Here is a 19,885-nt window from a genome sequence, read left to right on the forward strand (position 1 = left end):
ACACACATAACACCAATATTTTTGACGTGGAAAACCTTTTTAAGGGGAAAACCACGGTGGGAACCTACCCACAATGAGATGATACTTTGCAGTAGTATGTGTAAATATTACAATGGGAAATGCACATGCATTCAGGCACGCTGCCTAGAGCTCACTACTCAAATTACAATGACCCAGAAGGCTCCAATCCTCAGGGAAGGTTCACTACCTTAAAAAAAGATTCGGACTACAATCCGGAATGAATGAACTGCAAAATTAGCATATGCTAATTTGCCTGATGATAGTTCCGATTAAGCTCAAAAGTCTGCCCTTCACCAATCTCTAATCAACACACCACACCGAAAGATGAATTCACTTGATCGGACATACACCACTCTTTGATAATGCAAACTCCACACCATCGACACCAAAATCAATTTTCATCGAATTAAACAATTTAAGCACAATCTCAAATCTGATCAACTGCAGCAAAAATAAAGATAACAACAATAACAACAACACACATAACACCAATATTTTTGACGTGGAAAACCTTGTTAAGGGGAAAACCACGACGGGAACCTACCCACAATGAGATGATACTCTGCAGTAGTATGTGTAAATATTACAATGGGGAATGCACATGCATTCAAGCACATTGCCTAGAGCTCACTACTCAAATTACAATGACCTAGAAGGCTCCAACCCTCAGGGAAGGTTCAAAGCATGTTATAACCATCCGCAATAACTGCACCAAAACCACTTATGCAAATCTCCATCAATCAACACGCTAACGTTCAAGAACACTTAATAACAACAACTCATATAAGAAAGATAGCTTTCAGAGCACCAAATCATGAACCATTTGAAATTAAGATACACACGAACATCCCAAACACTCTCCCAAATCCACAACACAAGATATGATCATACCAGAGCACACCAAATCAAACATCGGAATACTGTAATACTAAACACACAAAATCAGTCTCCATATCAGAATCCACAACTCGACCAAATCATCACAAAGCATTATGAAATCAATAAATAATGAAGTAGAGACACAAGAGATACTTCATACCGAACCACAAATCTAAATCAATTCTCTGCAATCACCATATCACCAAAACAATTCTCCGCAACACCAAAACATAGGAACGTGTTTACATCAATGACAACAACATATCCTAGCAGCAACAATATCCAACACATCCATGCCCCTTTCATATAGATCAACCACACCAAATTCCCCTTCTCTCAGGGTTGCTCGCTACAACCTAGCACACCGAACTACATACCATAATGCTACAACACAATAGAGAAGAATTTGTCCATGTTTGGAGGGATTTATAGACTTCACACAAGAAGAGGGATGGGTCTACATTATACCAATTCATATTCGCAATGAGTATTTATACCTGGATCAACCATATAGAATCACAAAAAGGGCCATTTAGGAAATCACGTGCCTGTATGCACATAGAGAGGTGTTGCAGAAGAAGGAAATTAAGGATGCAAAGGTAACTAAGCTAACAAAGCAACATATGATGACCAAAGACTGGTTTCACAAAAATCACCAACCCTTTGGTCAAATATGCTACCATGGGCATAGCCTGTAAGGTTTACTACATAGACAAGGAAGATTCAACTACTAAAACTTCCATCCATGTGACATATCAAATGGTAGTTGAGAGGAAATATTTTGGCCTATATGAGGTTATACAACTAGAGCCACTAGAGAATAGTGAGTGCCCAAAGGAGTCACACTACCAATTTAGGTATGAGACCCTAATTATCTTTCTCACCTTTGATTTCATGAATGAATTATCAACAATCATAGAAAAAATGAGACACCACTAGGTTGATTGTTGCACAAATGGAAGATCATGTCAATCATTTTAAGGGTGCTACCTCTTACATGGTCACCTATTGGGGTTTATTCAAATCACTTCAAGAAACTTTGAAATATATATTTTTCTTTTTTTATGATGTAGTTCCAGATATATAAAAGATATAGTTTTTCTAGTGTACAAGAACTATTCTTTTATGGAGGCAATTGAACCTAATACATCTTGGATCTTGCAAATACCCTATGAAGTCACAGATGCAAATATTGATTCATATGTGGTGACCCTACTCAGTCTACCCAAACACCCATAAGCAAAAAAGTTCATCACATAACAAAAAGGCATGGACAATATGGCTAAAAGAGGTCAACGAAACATATGGACAATAATTGGGAGAAATTAAAAGAGAAACGAGGCATACCAAAGAATGAGATGGAATAAAAAAACACCTCTACTCTATGGAGGTTAAGAAGGCTACAAGTTGGCACATTCCTAAAAGAATACACACAATCTGAGAGTAGTACAAAAAGAACAAATAGAATAGTTTTTATTACACCACCACAAAGAGAACCATCAAAAGAAGATGCCTTTGCATCTCTACTACAGATGAGTGTGGAGAAAAAAAAGAAGAGAAGGAAGAATAAATACCACAGAGAAACATCCCCAGAGGAAAAAGTGTAAAGCCTACTTGAGTATAGCCCCAATAAGGATTAGATAGAATCTTAGTCAATAACGATCAACTTTAAAGTGGCCTCTTCCATAAAGAATTTCTAAGGAAAACTCTAGAGATCTTTAAGGACATGGCAACACCTAATAAGGTGATTGTAGGAAAAACGCTAATATGGAATATTGTAGCCTCAAACACTATTTTAGAGGACTTGATGGATTACCTCCCAAATTAGTTAGCTATTGCAATGAAACACAAAAGGGAGTAGGACACAAAAGAAGAGGAGAAGATGAAGAATACAACTATTGCACATGTAGTTCCTATTTCTACTCCAGCACAAAGACAAAATCTCATAGAAATACAAATAAAAAGGAGCTACAATAAAAACCAAGGTTAAATAAGCTAAAGCTTTAGAAACCAGAGGTCACTAAAAAATTCAAATAGAGATTAAGAAATCCACTATAAAGCCTACTAATAAATGTATGAGGATAAACAAAATATGAGAAAGTTAGTTATTTTGAATTAGAGCCTACTCACCATGGGACCCCTTCTCCTTTGCATGCATCAGATACACCTTCTTCTTCTATAACTTCATGCATGCAATTTATCAAAGAATTATTGGAAAGACAAAAGAAGATTCAATCAGTAGCATCTTCACAACTACTACAACTCCCTCTAGTAGGTTCTTAGGTTGATCTAAGCAATATAACCCCCATTCACAAATTTTAATTGAGGAACCTCTTACACCAAATTACAAGGGAGCATATTTTAAAGCAACATGTGGATATATTCAAATAGATAGAATATTCAGTGAAGGATATCCAAGATAAATTTCCTTAATTACAAGGGGATTCCTCTCAACCCCTTGTGGTACAACTTAAAAGATTGGTGGATGGAATCCTATAAGACACACAACTGCATAGTGGAAATAGATACTTGAGGAGCTACAAAAAAGAAATATAGATGAAAAAAGGAAAAAGTATACCACCACTCATTCTACTTTGCAATCAACATCAACACACTTAAGAATATTGAGGGTGACACCAATGTCCTCTATCAATTCTTCTTAAAGTGGCCCACTATTATGGCTCCTTTCAAAGCTTAGATGGATCAACTTGAGACACAAATAGTTCAATTAGGTACTTCATACGATGCTTTACAAGATGCAAATGGATAGACCAAGGTACAAATTGAAACCTTTCATTCACGTTTTTAATAGTTGTAAGACCAACAAGATCTAATGAGACATAAATTTCACTAGCCAAGGGAAGTAGTGAATTTTTAGTTGGTCCATATCACTAGAATATTTTAGGATGCATAGAAAATGGCCCAATAGATCCAAATTCCTAACACCCTTTTGGAGGTTGGATGTCTACAGATTCAAATTCAAGTGAAAACCCAATAATTGCAACAAGTTAAGACATAATGGGATAACACTTTTGCTAATATCAAAGAAATTTGTAAGGGTATTCTTCCTGCATAATAGAGTAGAGTTGAATTGGGGATAAGCCAATATTTTGAAAAGGATGATGATGTTGGTAAGATAAAGGCAAGACATGTACAATCAATATAGATTGCACCACAATTCATCGCAAGGAACTTGCAGATACCCAAATTGAATAGACATCATCTAGAGTAGTAGTATAAATACATGACATCCTATTAGATAGATATTTGTATAAGTAAAGATGTAATGTATTAGAGTATGTTGTGTATTGGGACAAGGATATATAAATAGATAAAGAAAAAGAATATAATGTGTAAAGGGGATATACAAATATAGTAAAGTTGGAAGCCCTACATACATGTATATGGACAATCAATGATAATATAAATATATTGAATTTATATATGTGGCATCATAAATTGTATCCTCATACAATTTTCTCCTCGCCTGGGCCTCACCTTGGCATTCTTTCTTTTGATGCTCGATGTTTACTTTGATTTTGCTCACACCTTCTATAAACCTGCATTTTCACTTTCTCTTCTATCTCTTCCCTAATGTTGTGTCTTGATTCTGAGGACCAAGGTGTTAGGGTGCTAGGGCACCTTGGTCCTAGCTCAGGACAATGGTGCCAAACTACCCTGGTCCTCTTAATCAAGACCCAAATTTGAGCCTTGCAATGGTCACATTAAGTGAGCGGGAATTTAGGTCTCATGTTGGCCTACTCCACAAATTCAAATAGTTTAAAGATGGTTAAGTATAAAAGGAGGCCTAACCCTCTCATTTGAAACCTAATGAAGTCTAAGAACCTCAATCAAGATCTCAATTACACTCCAACAAATTCTATTCAAGTGAGCAAGAAATCGAGCATTTATCAAGCATTGAAGGAGAGGTTTAGTTAAGTTTAAGCATTCAAGATGACATCTATGATCAAACTTCTATGAAGACATTCTGAATGATATCCTAAAACCCTTGTGTGAGGATTCAAGCAAGCTTCATCAAGGCATACACTTCAATTACAAGCATTAAATTTAAGATCTAGCCTTTCCCTCAAAAGGAAAGCATCTTGTTGCAATTCAATTCTATTTCCTTTACAATTATCATTTCAATTTTAAGGTTAATTCCTAAACTGGGGTTTGACCGAAGGCAAACCCCTATCCACAACCCCTTTATCTCTCTTTCTGTGTGTGGGAAATTGATTCAAGAGCTGTGATCAAAGATTCTGACGGAATTGAAGGTGCCAAATAGGATCAAATTTCAAAGGAGTGAAAAGTGAAGGACCAAGGCGACCTACAACCATGGTTATGGTAATTTTGCCCAATCTTTCGACAGTGGATCCAGTGTGTCTCCTTGATCCATAAAAGATCCTACTTGCCCATCGAAGAGTTGCAAGACCAGGGCGACCTACCATCACGGTCTTGACAATTCAACCTAAATTTCCAGCAACAAATTATGATCCTCTTCTTCTGCTCAAATTTCTACCTATGGCTCTATTGGATGTCTATAGCTCCGTGATTTATGATTTGCTTCAATTATCCATTGGTTTACCCTAAATCTTACAATACAAATTCAATTTCAACTCAAAAATGGGAGACAATAAATAGGTAAATTTATTCAATATTTCAACCCTTTCCTTATTCGAATGATGGCTAGATCTATTGAATTTACCCCCTCTTTTAATGTAATGGCTATTTAGGTAAGATTAGTGGTTTTAAATTATCTTAATTTGTAAACCCTAATTTCCCTTCACCATTACATTATATATTATGTGTTATGACATTGGAGCATTGTACTTTCTATGTTTTTTAATCTAGTTAAGGTACAATACATATTAACTCCTTACTCCCTTCGTGTAACTGAGTCTAGGGTATAGATATAACAAACAAAAAATACTTGGAGCTTAGAACTTTGGTCTGTGTTCCCCCTTTTTCATGCTAACAAAATTCTTGTGGAAAAAAACTCCACCCAAAAGAGAAATCAAGTATGCATTAGCTTTAAAACAAATTACAATATGTCGCACACTTCCATTCTCCTCTTTGTCTCCAATATGACAGTGCTTGGGTACCCGTGAACAAACTCTTTGTGCTCCAACCTATTTATTATAAAGTTCTTATACCTATAGTATAACTCTAGATTCTATTGTTTCATCCTTTTTTTTCACATGTCCAGAAAACTGCATTTATAGAGTTGTAAAGAGATCTTAATCACCAAACTTTGGCGCTCAAAGATGAATCTTCATTCCAAATGTCTTATCCTTTAATTAACCTCTTAGAAATGGGCAAGGACACATATTTTGGATCCAAAAGCTTTCCCTTTAACCTTGACACCCAAAATTGGAAACGAAACATCACATGAAATGTCTTAAATGAAGGAATATCAAGAGACACCCATTGCCTATCTCCAAATGTCCATTTGGGGAAGCCCATGTGTCACCTTTTTGTCCTCTTCACTCATCTTTTACCATCCCTTTCTAGACATCAACATTTGAAAAAAATCAATTTAAAATTTATGTGCATAAGTGACCTTTACCACTACTAGTTGAACCCTTCTTCCCTTATGAATGTATTACAAAGAATGGTGAGAATAAAACATTATAGATTATCTTTTCAACCTTAAGTGCTTAGGGAAACTTTCCAAGGACATTGTAATCATGCAATATGATATAGGATTTACAAGGTAGATGACACCTTAATCCTAATAGATAGGCTACTATAATCCCTTGAGATGGGTGGGGTGATAGGTAGGGATTATGACTAAAATAAATAAGACAACTTATGTATACGTTTAAACTTGTAGTTGATTATGGTTGTGTTACACCAAACAGTTGTTAAATAAAAAAAATTAGATCACAATTTAGTCTTTTTTTAAAAAACCATACTATTCTCATATTTATTTCCATTCCATGAGCAAAATCTCAAAGCAAAAAACTCTATAAAGAATACAAAGTTCTAGTTGTCTATTTGAAGGATAAGAAAAAATTCTACGAATAGTTGCAATGGTTCTTATTGTATGGACATATTGGTCTCTTAAGACAACCAAATTGTTATTTATCAGTTGAGGAAACATAAGCATTAAGTGCTAATAGTATTTATAATATAAAGAGCTTATATTTATTTATAATCGTGTCACAAAGTTTTGAATGCATAATATTAACCATTTTCCAATAATTAGATTCATTGACAATTTCATTGTTATTATTGGATTAGGGTTCAATAGTTTGTCTATGTTGATTGAAAAGTATTCAATATTTTATTTCATGATTACAATATCTTGATAGACCTCTTATTGTCATCCACATTTTTTTTGTGATATTAGATAGCAAGGCTAGTGAATCAATATTTATTTCGATATCCTTGTAATATGAGTTGTGTTTAATCATGTATTCAAAGGTATTCATAATACACAATCCACTTGCAAAACAATTGTAATCAAACATCCATGGTCAAATTATGCTATATAGATTATCTTTTATCTACTAAACTTCAAATATTCTAACCCATATACATAAATTAATACTCGAACCCTTGTATAATATGTATTTATGAAAAATATTTTTGAAATCCTTTCTTTGAAATGAGGTTTAAAAAATAGAATCATATGACTAACAATTTAGGCATTCCTATTATATTACATTTCTTCTTATAAAGATTATGGCTATACATTTAAGTATTATTTAATGCACTTGAGTTAGCTTAATAGTGAAGAACATGTACTTTTGAAAAAATGATCACACATTCAAATATTACAAAAATATAGTATGTATGCATCAATAGAAACCAAAACAGATCTTACTGTAAACTATCTAAAAATAAAGATAATCCCATATTATTTATAAACCATCTATGAACCCAAAAATAAATCCTTTGATATCTTAGACTATAAAATGATCCATTGTATATAACAAGTTCTTTTATTTAAAAAAATAATACTGGTTGGAATTTCTTCGACCACTGTAAAATCTTAATATCTAGCGAAGTGGGCCACCCCAGTGCCCTTCCAAAGAGAGCGACGAGCGCAAGCATACGGAAGTGCGATTTTAGGCTACTTTTGCATTTTACATGGGTGAATTTGGAGGGAGCTATTTTCTACATTTTGGCGGGCGGAAGTAATCCAGGTGGAAATTATTGTGCAAATCCCTTCATTCTGTTGTTCGCTGAAATTCTATATGTAAACCCTAACACCACACGTAGATTTCTCATCTATTTGTTAGAGGATGTCTAGTTTTCTCTTAATTTTCTTAAACGTTAAAACCCTAGGTAGTGCTTACAGAAGCCCTGGCTAGGGTTTTATTCACTTATAATCTGTTGCCTATGATGAATGCTGTAAAAGACTAATTATGCTAAGTTATGGCGTTTGTATTACTGCAGACACGACCTCAGGTCCTTTTACATTTTCACACACTTCCATTAAATTTTTTGTCTTCTTTGATTGCTTACACTCAGAGACATAAGTCTGGCTGCCATTCTGATTGTGAGTCTGCTGGCACTTACGGCACATGTTTACAGTTTCGTAATCAAGTCAAAGCAGAAAATCAGGTCTATAATTTCTCACTTGCACATCATTTAACTGCGATCATTCCCAAAGGCTCTAGTCCTTTGCAACGCCTTACTTTCTTCAGATATTGTTATTCTACTTCTGCAATTATACCACATGATGAATTGATTGGAAGACTAGAAACTGCTCTGGAGACACGAAATGCAGACGATGCTTGGACAATATTTGAACGTTTGCACAGGCTTAGAGGCTTACCAGAAGGGTTGATTGTTAATCGGACAATCAATGTTCTTACTTATTCTGGAAGTTCAAAATTGATAAAAAGGGCTTATGGACTTGTCTTTACAGTCCTACGTGAGAGGAAATGGCATATCTTGACTCGGGCTTCCTTGATCCAACTGTGCTTGACCGTTGCAAGAGCTCAGATGCCTCTTCAGGCTGCCATGATTCTGAGAACGATGGGAGAGAAAAGAAGGTTTCCTTCGGTGAGTATGTGGAATACGGTCATTGCACACATGGTTAAATCTGAAATTGGTACCTATTTAGCATCTGAGGTGTTGATTGAACTTTGTATTTTAGTTCTAGATGCAAAGCAGAGAAAAAAGAGACTTGTAATGACTCCAGATACTAGAGCTTTCTGTGTTGTATTGAATGCCTGTGTTGGATTTGGGTCTTTTCGGAAAGCAAAAGAGATTGTGGCACTCATGCCTCTTGTAGGGGTCACGGCTGATGCCACCTGTTTTATAATAATGGCTCAGATATATGAGAAAACTGGTTGCAAAGAAGAATTAGAGAAATTGAAGCGGATCATTGGGCAAGATCCTAGCATGATTTGTCGTCAGTATCAACAGTTTTACAGTAGCCTTCTGACATGTCATCTTAACTTTGGTGATTTGGATGCTGCCTCAAAGCTTGTATTGGATATGCTTCAATCTGCTAAACAGAAGAATTCAAAGAACCATACAAGAGTAGCGCCAGAAATAACTTGGATTGAGGGTGATGAGCAATGTAACCAATCTGTAGGTCAGGTTGTCTCAGAGAATTTACCTAAGCAATTCACAAAGAAGTTCAAGTATCCCATGGTTCAGATTGAGGCCGAAACCCTACAAAGTGACTCTGCAATTGAAGTTCCCAGCTATGAATATCTTGTTAATTATGAGAAGAAAATATTGTCTCCAAGTGCAAAGATTTATGCTATGCTTGCAAAGAGATATTTGCAAGCTGGAAAGAGTGCAGAATTAGCACGGTTTCTTATCAGGGTAGACCAAGAGTTAGGGATTACCGTAGCAGAAAACTCATTATGCACACAAGTCATTGATGCATGCATTGAACTAGGTTCGTTGGACGATGCACATGATATGATGGATGAAATGAATTCAGCTGGAGTTCAAGTTTGTGTTGGGTTATACTCAGCACTCCTGAAAGCTTATTGTAAGGCAAGACGTCTGAAGGACATTGCTCCAGTTCTCAGGGTAGTAAAAAAAGCAGGATGTCTGCTGGACCCAAGTTGCCTGCCCGCACTGGTTGAGGCACACGCAGACCAAAAAGATATGAATAATGCTGAAAATCTCGTTGGGGAGATCAGAGAAATAAAGAATTCTTTGTCAAAAGATACCAGCTCAAGATTGAAGACGGGCCTTACAATTAACACCATATTAAATTTGAAGGCCCGTTTTTTAGAGGAAGTTAGTAAGAATCAACAGGTCATTCCCCGTGTCTATGAATTGAACTCAGCCATTCAGTTTTTCTGTAAGGGGCATCTCATGGACGATGCTGAGAAAGCCTATAGAAAGATGATAAAGTTGGGTTATCAACCGAATTCACAGACATTTGAACATTTGATTAGTGGTTATTCTGCAGAAGATAACTATTCTAAAATAGCATTCTTATGGGGGGACATGAAAAGGATGGAATATGATACTGCAGGAAGTGCAGACAATGCTGTAAAGTTTGATAAAGAGCTCCATGACATTCTTCTTTACAATTTCCTTAGATTTGGCCATTTTGAAAGATCGATGGAGCTGATTGCTCGAATGGAACAGCAAAACATGTTTGTTGATAAATGGAAGTACAAACAAGTTTTTATAAAATTTCATAGAGATCTTTCCATGCATAGGAAGCCTTCCAAAGTACAAATTGAAGAACAATTAAGGAGAAGAAAGTACTTGGTAGCATTTAAGCAGTGGGCAGGCCTGATTTAATTTTTTGACCCCTTCATTGTTGAAGTTTTTGAACCATGGTCATGAATTCTGGATCAGAGAACTTAATGGAGAGAAGGAAAGGGAGATTGTTCTCAAGACCACAGTTGTGACATCCAGGCACACAGCCTGTGCATGTTAGGGTTTGCAGCATGCCTGGTTTGCAATACACCAAATCAAGAACTGTGGAAAAGATATACAATACTGATGCAGAGTGCCAAGTTGACAATTCAATGTCAATGTTCCTATCTTGCTGTGCAGTCCTTTCTCTCCTGCATTTGGGATGGTCAGTCCCGCTTTTAGTGACTCTCTTCAAAAAAGGACCAGTTCGAAAGAGCTCGCTAATATTGCCGAACCCTTAATATGTCAGGCTTAAGTTTGGTAGGAGTTCAAATTCAAGGACACGTATCTCAAAGCAGGGCAGAACTCCCAAGGTTCCAAAAAATATTATCCTATAAAGCGTGTAAAAAAGAAGCACGAATGATACAATTGTCTGCTCAGTGCACTTTCAATAAATGTTATGGAAGCCTATACTACTTCGAAAGTCCTTTATGCTGTTATGCTGATTGTTTCCAATTTGCCATTGTCTCTATAGTTCGTTGTTACCTTCTTTCACGGCAATTTACCTTAAATTTGGATTTTTTTAAAATAGTATTTCATTTTACCTTAAGAAATGGAAAGATATCTTTTATGCACAATATTTGGCTCAAAATAACACAAATGATTTACCTCTTTTTTATTGACTTGTCATTATGTTTTCAGTTTGTCTAGTTTTTCCTGTTTTAAACCCAAGTAATTTAATTTCATTTAAACTTCTATTTGCTTTGTTTTTTATATTAATAAGCAGCAAAATTAAGGTGCTGACCTTGTAGACAAACAGCCCGTAGGCGGTTCTAACAAGCCATTACAGCACATTAATAGTCCAGATTATAATATAAAAACTGTTAAAGTAATAATACTATTGAAGTCTTTAGAGTATATGAAACTAAGATGATAAAAGCACCAAAAAATAGTAGAAAAGTGGCTATGCAAATATGCCACTCCAATCTTCAGTGAGGAATTTAAACAGCTTCTTATAGTTTCCTTCATCTTCGACCTCTTTCCTGAGCATCTTCTTCTGCAGCAGGCACGGACTAGTGGTAGACCTGCACATCACTTTCATGCTGAACCTGGAGAGGTGCACCATTTTCTTTTCAAGGTCAGTAACTTCGCCTTTGGGGTGGCAAGGTCAGCGGCCGTGGTGTCACATTTAATGTAGGGACGAGGCTCCCCTGCCAGGTGGGTTTCATAAGCCCAGGGGGGCATCATCAGCCAGGTGAGCGTCCTCCGTTGGGTCCATTGACTTAGTGCTATTCAAGTGGTCGGTGGTCGTTTTCTCCAAGCTGTTCTCCTCAGAATCTTCAAACTCCTCCTCCGTCTCTGTGTCTTCTTCGAGTTCTATTTTGCTTTGTTAATGCCATGTAAATGGAATGTTTCTATGTATCAGTTATCTTTTTAAAATATATCCTAATAGCTTTCCTATGTGTAAGTTTGGATTTATGCAAAAAGAGGAGGGTGATAGATGATACTGTAATAAATTTGTTCTTTCCTTTTTGTAGAGTTGTTTTTATTCGTGTGGACATTAGTTGAAAGACACAAATAGACAAATTTAATGGAGACAGGATTTAAAAGGTGTAGTTTTATGAACATTTAATTATCCACTCATTTTCAGTTTGAGAGGTCTCAGAATGACATAATTTCAGAGCTCTGGGTTCTTGATGCATGCGTGATTTCATGAAATTATAAAACTGAAACATACTCGGCCTCAGTAGGTTTAAGTAATCTTTCAAAAGCTGGTTCAAAGTCACAAGTACAGATTTTAAGATTCCAGTAAATTGTTATTGGAGAATCATTAGACGACTAACTGGTTTTAAGAATTATCAGGTGACTATCATTCTCTAGCAACTCTTGCACGATTTCTATGATTGTAATATTCTTCAAATTCATTTAGATAGTTCACATTGCCGTTCAGAATGTTAAATTTCTGTTATTTTCTGACTAACCCTTTCCAACTTAAAAAAAAAGTTCTGGACTTACCAATATCAATCACTGTGCCGGTAGGGACGGAGTTTAGCAAAGTGTCCACTATTTCAGGATTCGTTCCCGTATGTTAAATTTAGGAGTTTCAAACTTGGGTCATAGCTATTACATGTAGACCATCATGCCACTTGTCACTGACCAAAGACTCCTCGGATTGCTTTTATTTCTTAAATTGGTTCTTCTGTAGTTTGGAAAAATTTAATCATCTTATTTTACTTGAACCAAATTGTCCTTAAGAATGTGTTGATATACTTACCATTCTTTGTCTCTTGTGTAGCATACTCTGTTTCTGTTCCTTTTTACAGCACTTCCAAAATTTGGACATTTTTACAATGCTTCGATTGCTTTTAATAGGTATGAATTGTTTTTTCGATTAGTATAGTAAACCTTTTGGAAAGAATCTGATACTATACAAAGTGGTTCAAATACTCTTGAATTGGTAATTGGCAGCTCCCTCATGGCACGTGTTATCTAAATTTGGCTTTTTTACCATGGTAAAACTGTGGTAAACACTCGAAGTTATTTTCACTTGCGGCATCAGTGTTAGTTTTGAGATTACTTTTTGGTTATTATCATTTGAGGAAACTACACAAGCATATGTGAAGGCATAATGCACTTAGAGGTACAGTCCGAGTGTGCCCAATGATGAAGTTCTGTGTATTTCATTGGGAATGCATAGATTTAATTTCTGTGGCAGTCTCATAAATGAAGCTGGTGCTTCCCTTGTTTGCATAGAAAACCACATTTATCTTTTCTATGGGTATATTTATCAGTCATACCATAAAAGGCAATGAGTATGTCAACAGGTACTCGTAAGTTGAATTGATTAGAATTTTACTTATTTTATAAAAATCATCCTGAATTTATTTTGATCTTTTTAAGGTCTATATTCAGGTCATTAAAGTTCAACTATCATGTATGCTGTGTTTTGGGGATTTAAATGTGTATTTAAATAATCATAAATAAGAGCAAAATTACAAGTTCAACTATCATGTATGCTGTGTTTTGGGGATTTAAATGTGTATTTAAATAATCATAAATAAGAGCAAAATTACAAGTTGATTTAAAGAACCACCTCTCATGATCAAGAAATGATTTATAGCATATAAATTTCTGTCTTGAATACGACATTATTTACAACTCTCATAGCTTGGAGGCATACATGCATTATTGGGCATAAATAGATCATATAAGGTAGGATGGAATCCAGTGCAACTTGATATATCTACATACATTTTACATATGAACATGCTATCTCCTATCAGGATATGACAAGAAATAAAATAATTGACAAACATTCATCTATTTCAAGTTTTAGTCAAAGAACTTAAAACTTTATATCGATATGCAGATCCTAAAAAGGAAATCTACTCATTCAATACCTATCTTGGAAGGTAAACCCAAATCACACAATGAAAGAAAACTACTTTTTTAACAAAAGGCAATTCAAACATAACATTCATGTGCTTATTCATAAAAATATTCTTATTTTTTTCATACAAAAGATAAGCAACATGATACTTAATGCTTTTTAGTTTCAGGTATGATTTCTTTCGATGATTAATGTAACTGCATACACTATCTAAATTTCATGTTTTTCTAACTATTTTCTTGATGTTTATGCAACTCAATCTTTTAGAGATTTAAGTCACTTCAAAAATGATTCAAGCATCTATCTAACATGTGTGTGTACGTGCGTTCTTGCACGTGTGTACTCTCATATTACTTGTGCAATTGATCAAAAAGAAAGTCAATTGAACTGATTACATGCCATTATACAAATTGATTTCATGCTACAGTTGTGATAAAATATAATAACTACAACAAGATCATTCATTTCTTATGAAATATATTCACATGCAACTTTATGCGTGTTTGTATATATCTGTATATATACAAGAGTATATTTAGAGATTTATAGTCAGCAAATCAATATACAAAAATGTGTTATAATTTCATTAATTGCATTGCAAGTAGTAGAGGTAAACCTCTGTATATGTATATCTATCTATATACATATGCATAAACATATACATATACATATTAAATTCTTGGAAATTAGTAGTAAGCAAGATGATATATCTATAAGTTAGTTTTTGCCATTTAAACAAAACCATAAAACATGTTCATCTTATTAATCATTCATAAGACAAATCACACAATTCAATCTATGATAAGACAAATGCATAACATAATCATTCAAAATGTAGTACGAATGCAACTGTGTGAGTATGTGTGTAGGATTTCCATCATGCCAACTATTGCCAGGTGGCTTGGTCATCTCTACCTCAATCATGTTGTCGCCTCCAATCCTTTTTCTTGCACTCAATTTTTCGTAAATACGTTAGTCCATAAAAACCATAATCATAATTAAAACTACTCACATTATGATAATTTACCATCTTTTTAAATCTCAATATCATGCATTATTACTAATCACTTCTAATTATCATTCGTGCACACACATTTATCAATGAATCAAAAATTGTAATGTGACATCCTTCCCCACTAGTAAGGCATCGCCACAATAAAAGTATTTAAAACTAAGTCATAAAAATGATCTATACCTTAGCATTCTCTCATGCGGTACTATCCATAAACAAGTAAATCATCCAATGAATACACAAGACGGACTAAGCAATCATATGCAAACATAAGCGACAATCTTTGCTTCATAAATTTTGAGTTCCATTACAATACATATTGTATCATGAACAACCACATCTCCAATGTTATAGGATCAAAACCAATTCTTATAGGCAAGTAAATGCACATACTTTACATATCTTCATGATATTATGCATGAATAAGATAAGAATTGCAATAAAAAATATTTAATTTATATTATACAAACATACTAATAGATAGAGTTAGAAACATAACCAATAAGGAAGTCACCATGAACTCATAAACGATGATCTTCCTACCAGTTCACCCAATTTTATAAATTAGGACAACCTTTACTAGCAATACCACTTCCACTATCCTCAAGTCAAGATATGTTTCATATTATTTAATAATAAGAGAATCTTGTCCAACTAAGATAATCTTTGATAACAAAACTTCTTAGAAGGGAAACAATTCTCTTTGGTACTTTGTTTAGCCTCACCACTTCTCGGAAGAATAAGTCGACAATATGAACCACATCATCAGTGTTCTCATGAGGAATGAAGTGCGCCATCTCAGAGAATCAGTCCACCACCACAAATATGGAGCCATGTCCCCTCTGAGTCCTTGGCAATCCTAAGACAAAGTCCATACTAATATCGTTCCAAGGTCTTTCCAGATTCGGAAGAGATTGATACAATCTGGTATTCTGGCTAACCTCCTTAGCTACTTGACAAGTTTGTATTCTTACACATAATTTTGGACATCTTTATAGATTTGAATCTAGAAGAAACCTTCCTCTACCAAGGCCACTATGTTGTGAACACCAAAATGTCCTGCCAACCCTTTGAAAGGCTTCTCTTTGATCAAATTCTCCTTCATTGAGCTCCAGGTAATACACAACTAATTTCCTTTAAACAACATGCCATCCTGGATGAAATAATCTAGCCACCTGCTCCTATCTATCACTATCAGTCCTCCACTTGCCTCTATGCCTTTACAAAGTCCGGACCATCTTTATACAAGTGTCTCAACTCCTCAAATCCCATTACAATCACCCTCATTTGCATCAAAGTTTATTTTTCTACAGTACAATTGCAACCCAATTTGACTTTTTCGCTCATTTGCATCATCAAGTTTCTTCTTCTATAGTGCATTTGCAACCCAATTTGACTTTTCACTCCAATGTTTGAGGACAAAAGTGTAACTCTACATGAACTCTACCCACCACATGTATCTTTGATTCAAATTGTCTTGACTATTCCGGTACTACAACTGGCATCACAATCCACTTGAAAGACTTTGTTGAAATCCAACAAGATCAACATAAAACTTTTGAAAGACTTGGCTTCAACAACTGAAAACTTTTATGTACTTCAGATGTCCACTTGAACTCTTTCTTGTCTCCCCTCATTATCTCCATCCCAGGTGCACAAATTATACTAATTTTTTTATGAACTTTTGGTAAAAGCTTGCCAAGCCATGAAAATATCTTACCTCCCCAACGTCTACTGGTGTAGGCCATTTCACAATTTCTCTCACTTTCTTTGGTTCCATCTTCAACCCCTCTGCAAAGATTATAAATCCCAGATAAACTAGTTCATTCTTCATCAAACTACATTTTTTGGTGTTGATTAGTAGCTCCTCTTCCCTCAACCATTGGAATACTTGCCCAATACATCAAATGTGTTCTTCCCTTGTCTTGCTAAATATCATAATGTCGTCCAAATAAAGAACAAGAAACTTACCTAAGAACTCCTTCAATACTCCAGTCATTAGCTGAATGAATGTGCTTGGTGCATTAGTGAGTCCAAAAGGTATGACTAGCCACTCATACATCCTTCATTGATCTTGAATGTAGTCTTCCACTCATCTCCCTCCTAGATTCTAATATGATGGTATCTTCTCTTAAGATAAATCTTGGTGAAGTATCTTGCACCACTCAAACAATCCATTATGTCATCCATTCGTGGCAAAGGAAACCAATACTTTATTGTGATCTTGTTGATGGCTCTAGAGTCAATGCACATTCTCCACTCTCCATCCTTCTTAGGTGTCAAAACAACCAGCATTGCACGTGGAATTAGGCTCTCCCAAATCAATTTTTTCTCTAACAACTCATGCACTTATATTCTCAACTCCATGTTCTCTATCAATGTCATCTAGTGTACTGTTTTTCCAAGCAAACTTGCTCTGGATACTAGGTCTATGTGATGGCTAATACTCTGGACTAGTGACAGTCCTTTTGGGAAATTTTCTAACATAATGTCTTGAAATTCTTCAAGCAATTCCCCAATCTCCTTTTGTGTCACCTCTACCTTCTATATTAGTAATTTTGGTATTCCTACTATTGCTTTTCCTTGGATTGAGTGTGTAACAAGTGTTCTCATCCTTCAGTCCATCTAGGAACTTGCTCATATCCACCAAATAGATCCTTGCATCACTGCATACCAACTCCTTATGTTCTTCCTCCAAGGAAATTAAGATATGCTTCTTTCCATCCTTAGTTATGGTGTAAGTACTCCTCCTTCCATAATTCCTTATACTGCCAAGGCCTCCCCAACAACAGGTGAGAAGCATCCATTGGCATGCTATCACACAGCATCCCATCCTTATATGAACCAATGTGAAAACTAACTAGGCACTGCTTACGTACCAAAATTTTATGGTCATCTTGTATCTAGACAATTTGGTATGGGTCCGAGTGCTTTAGGTTCAACTTTTGTACCATCTCCTTAGAGATTAGATTATTTGTGTTGTCGTTGTTGATGATATCCCTACAATACTTTCCTTTTGACTTGCACTTGGTCTAGAACATGCTTCTCCTCTATGATGGTTCACTTTGGCTTCCCTTTGTAGTAGGGCTTTCCTCATGGCCAATGATTCACCCTCTTTCAGATGTCCCATGGATTCAAACGATCTATCCCTTTCTTTCTCGGCATAGGCATTTCTAGCTCTGGAGTCTCTCAACTTTTTGGCACTTCCTTGATGGCACACATAGGCACGATGTGCAATTTGTCCGCACTTGAAACATGTTCCCTAGAATGATCTTCAATAAAATCTCCCTTTAGTCTTCTAGTATTTGTTATCCTAATGTAGTCCTCCATTTCCTTTCGGTCATGGTATAATCATCCTTGTGATTTCTCTCTTCTTTCTAGAAAGGGCTCCTTCCTTTGGTTACTTTGTGTATGGTCTTCTCTTAGTATATTGTGCCCATGGTTTTTGTTACCTGACATCCGCTTTCTCCTCCTCAACCCTTAGTGTAAATTGATAGGCTTCCTCCACGACAGTCATTTAAACCAAGCTTAATTCCTCTTGATTGTTGGTTCCAAGGCCATTAATATATCGTGCCACCTTCTCTCTTTTGGCTTCACTATGTCTAGTCCTAATGATCATTTTGTGGAACTCCTTAGTGTACTCCTTTACTGTTTTCTCTTTTCTGTAAATTTTGAACCTTCTTCATCAATTCTAATTCACAGCCTACAAGTATGAATTGGCCCTTCAATTTCATTACCATTCCATCTTATTTCATGATCCACTCCTTCCCTCTTTGATTCCTATCCAATTACACTTCTTTCCACTAGATGGCGACATGTCCCTTTAACTTGGTTTTGACAAACCTCACTCACTCTGGATCTCCAATCTCCTCAAATTCAAACTACTCCTCCATCTCATTTATCCAGTCAATCAACTTCTCTAGATTTAGGCTCCCGACATAACCCGAGACCTCGATCCTTAGCCTCTTTCCAATCCTAGCGATCACCTTCATGATCTTGATCCGATTTGACTCTTCCTTCTGACTCTCCTCATCTTGGTCTTGCATGTTCAACTCCTCATCATCTCTCTCATGTTTTGATCTTTGGTTTATGGCCTTCCTTCGATCTTCCTCAATGCATCTTGTTGGTTCTTCATGGCTCTTATCATGTCCATCATTTCCTCCACTCTTCTATTAACATTGACCATTATTGGTATCCTTCTTGACAACATCTTTCCTTTTGAGCTAGGTGTGGTTGCCTCAACTCGACAATCTGTTTTAGGGTTGTAATTGTTTCACTTTGGTGATTGGTTAACAACACTTGCAACCTGCCTCCACTTGGTGATCTTTCTACAGCAAGGGTATTTCAAAACTTCCACCTCCTCAAGTTTAAACCTTGCTTTGATACCTTGATGCAATCAAGGTTAGAGGGTCCAGAATGGGCTGTCCAACCTTGGAGCCCAAACATACACGAAAACACAACAAAGAATTGCATGCTGGCAATAACCATAAATTCTATTGATGAAAAATAATGATTACATGCCTATAGGCCCTCACATACTCCTTACATTTGACCCATTGGTTCTACATGCAACCAAATAGGCCGCCATGGGCATATTACATAAGAAATGACAAACAAAAGTCTTATGAGTCGATTTCTCCCTATCTACTACTCCCTAACTACTCCCTATCTACTATTGATGATCCCCTATGCTTCTTAATGTGTTTAAATATTAGATCTCATTAGTGGAAGTGATCTGTGTCAGCTTCCTTGATCCCATAATTAGTGTAACGCGTGCACAAACTTTGGATTCT

General features: G+C 35.8%; 1 protein-coding gene across 1 annotated transcript; it reads left to right on the forward strand.

The window, feature by feature from the left end:
- Positions 1 to 7,855: 7,855 nt before the first annotated feature.
- Positions 7,856 to 11,176, forward strand: LOC131050950 (pentatricopeptide repeat-containing protein At1g03100, mitochondrial; the record flags this gene model as incomplete). The annotated part of the gene is made up of 2 exons (XM_057985273.2): positions 7,856 to 8,104; positions 8,305 to 11,176. Coding segments are annotated over 2 exons (2,577 nt in total), but the record flags the coding sequence as incomplete, so codon positions are not given.
- Between the last annotated feature and the right edge of the window lie 8,709 nt (positions 11,177 to 19,885).

Source organism: Cryptomeria japonica, chromosome 2 (assembly GCF_030272615.1).
Source record: "Cryptomeria japonica chromosome 2, Sugi_1.0, whole genome shotgun sequence".
NCBI lineage: Eukaryota > Viridiplantae > Streptophyta > Pinopsida > Cupressales > Cupressaceae > Cryptomeria > Cryptomeria japonica.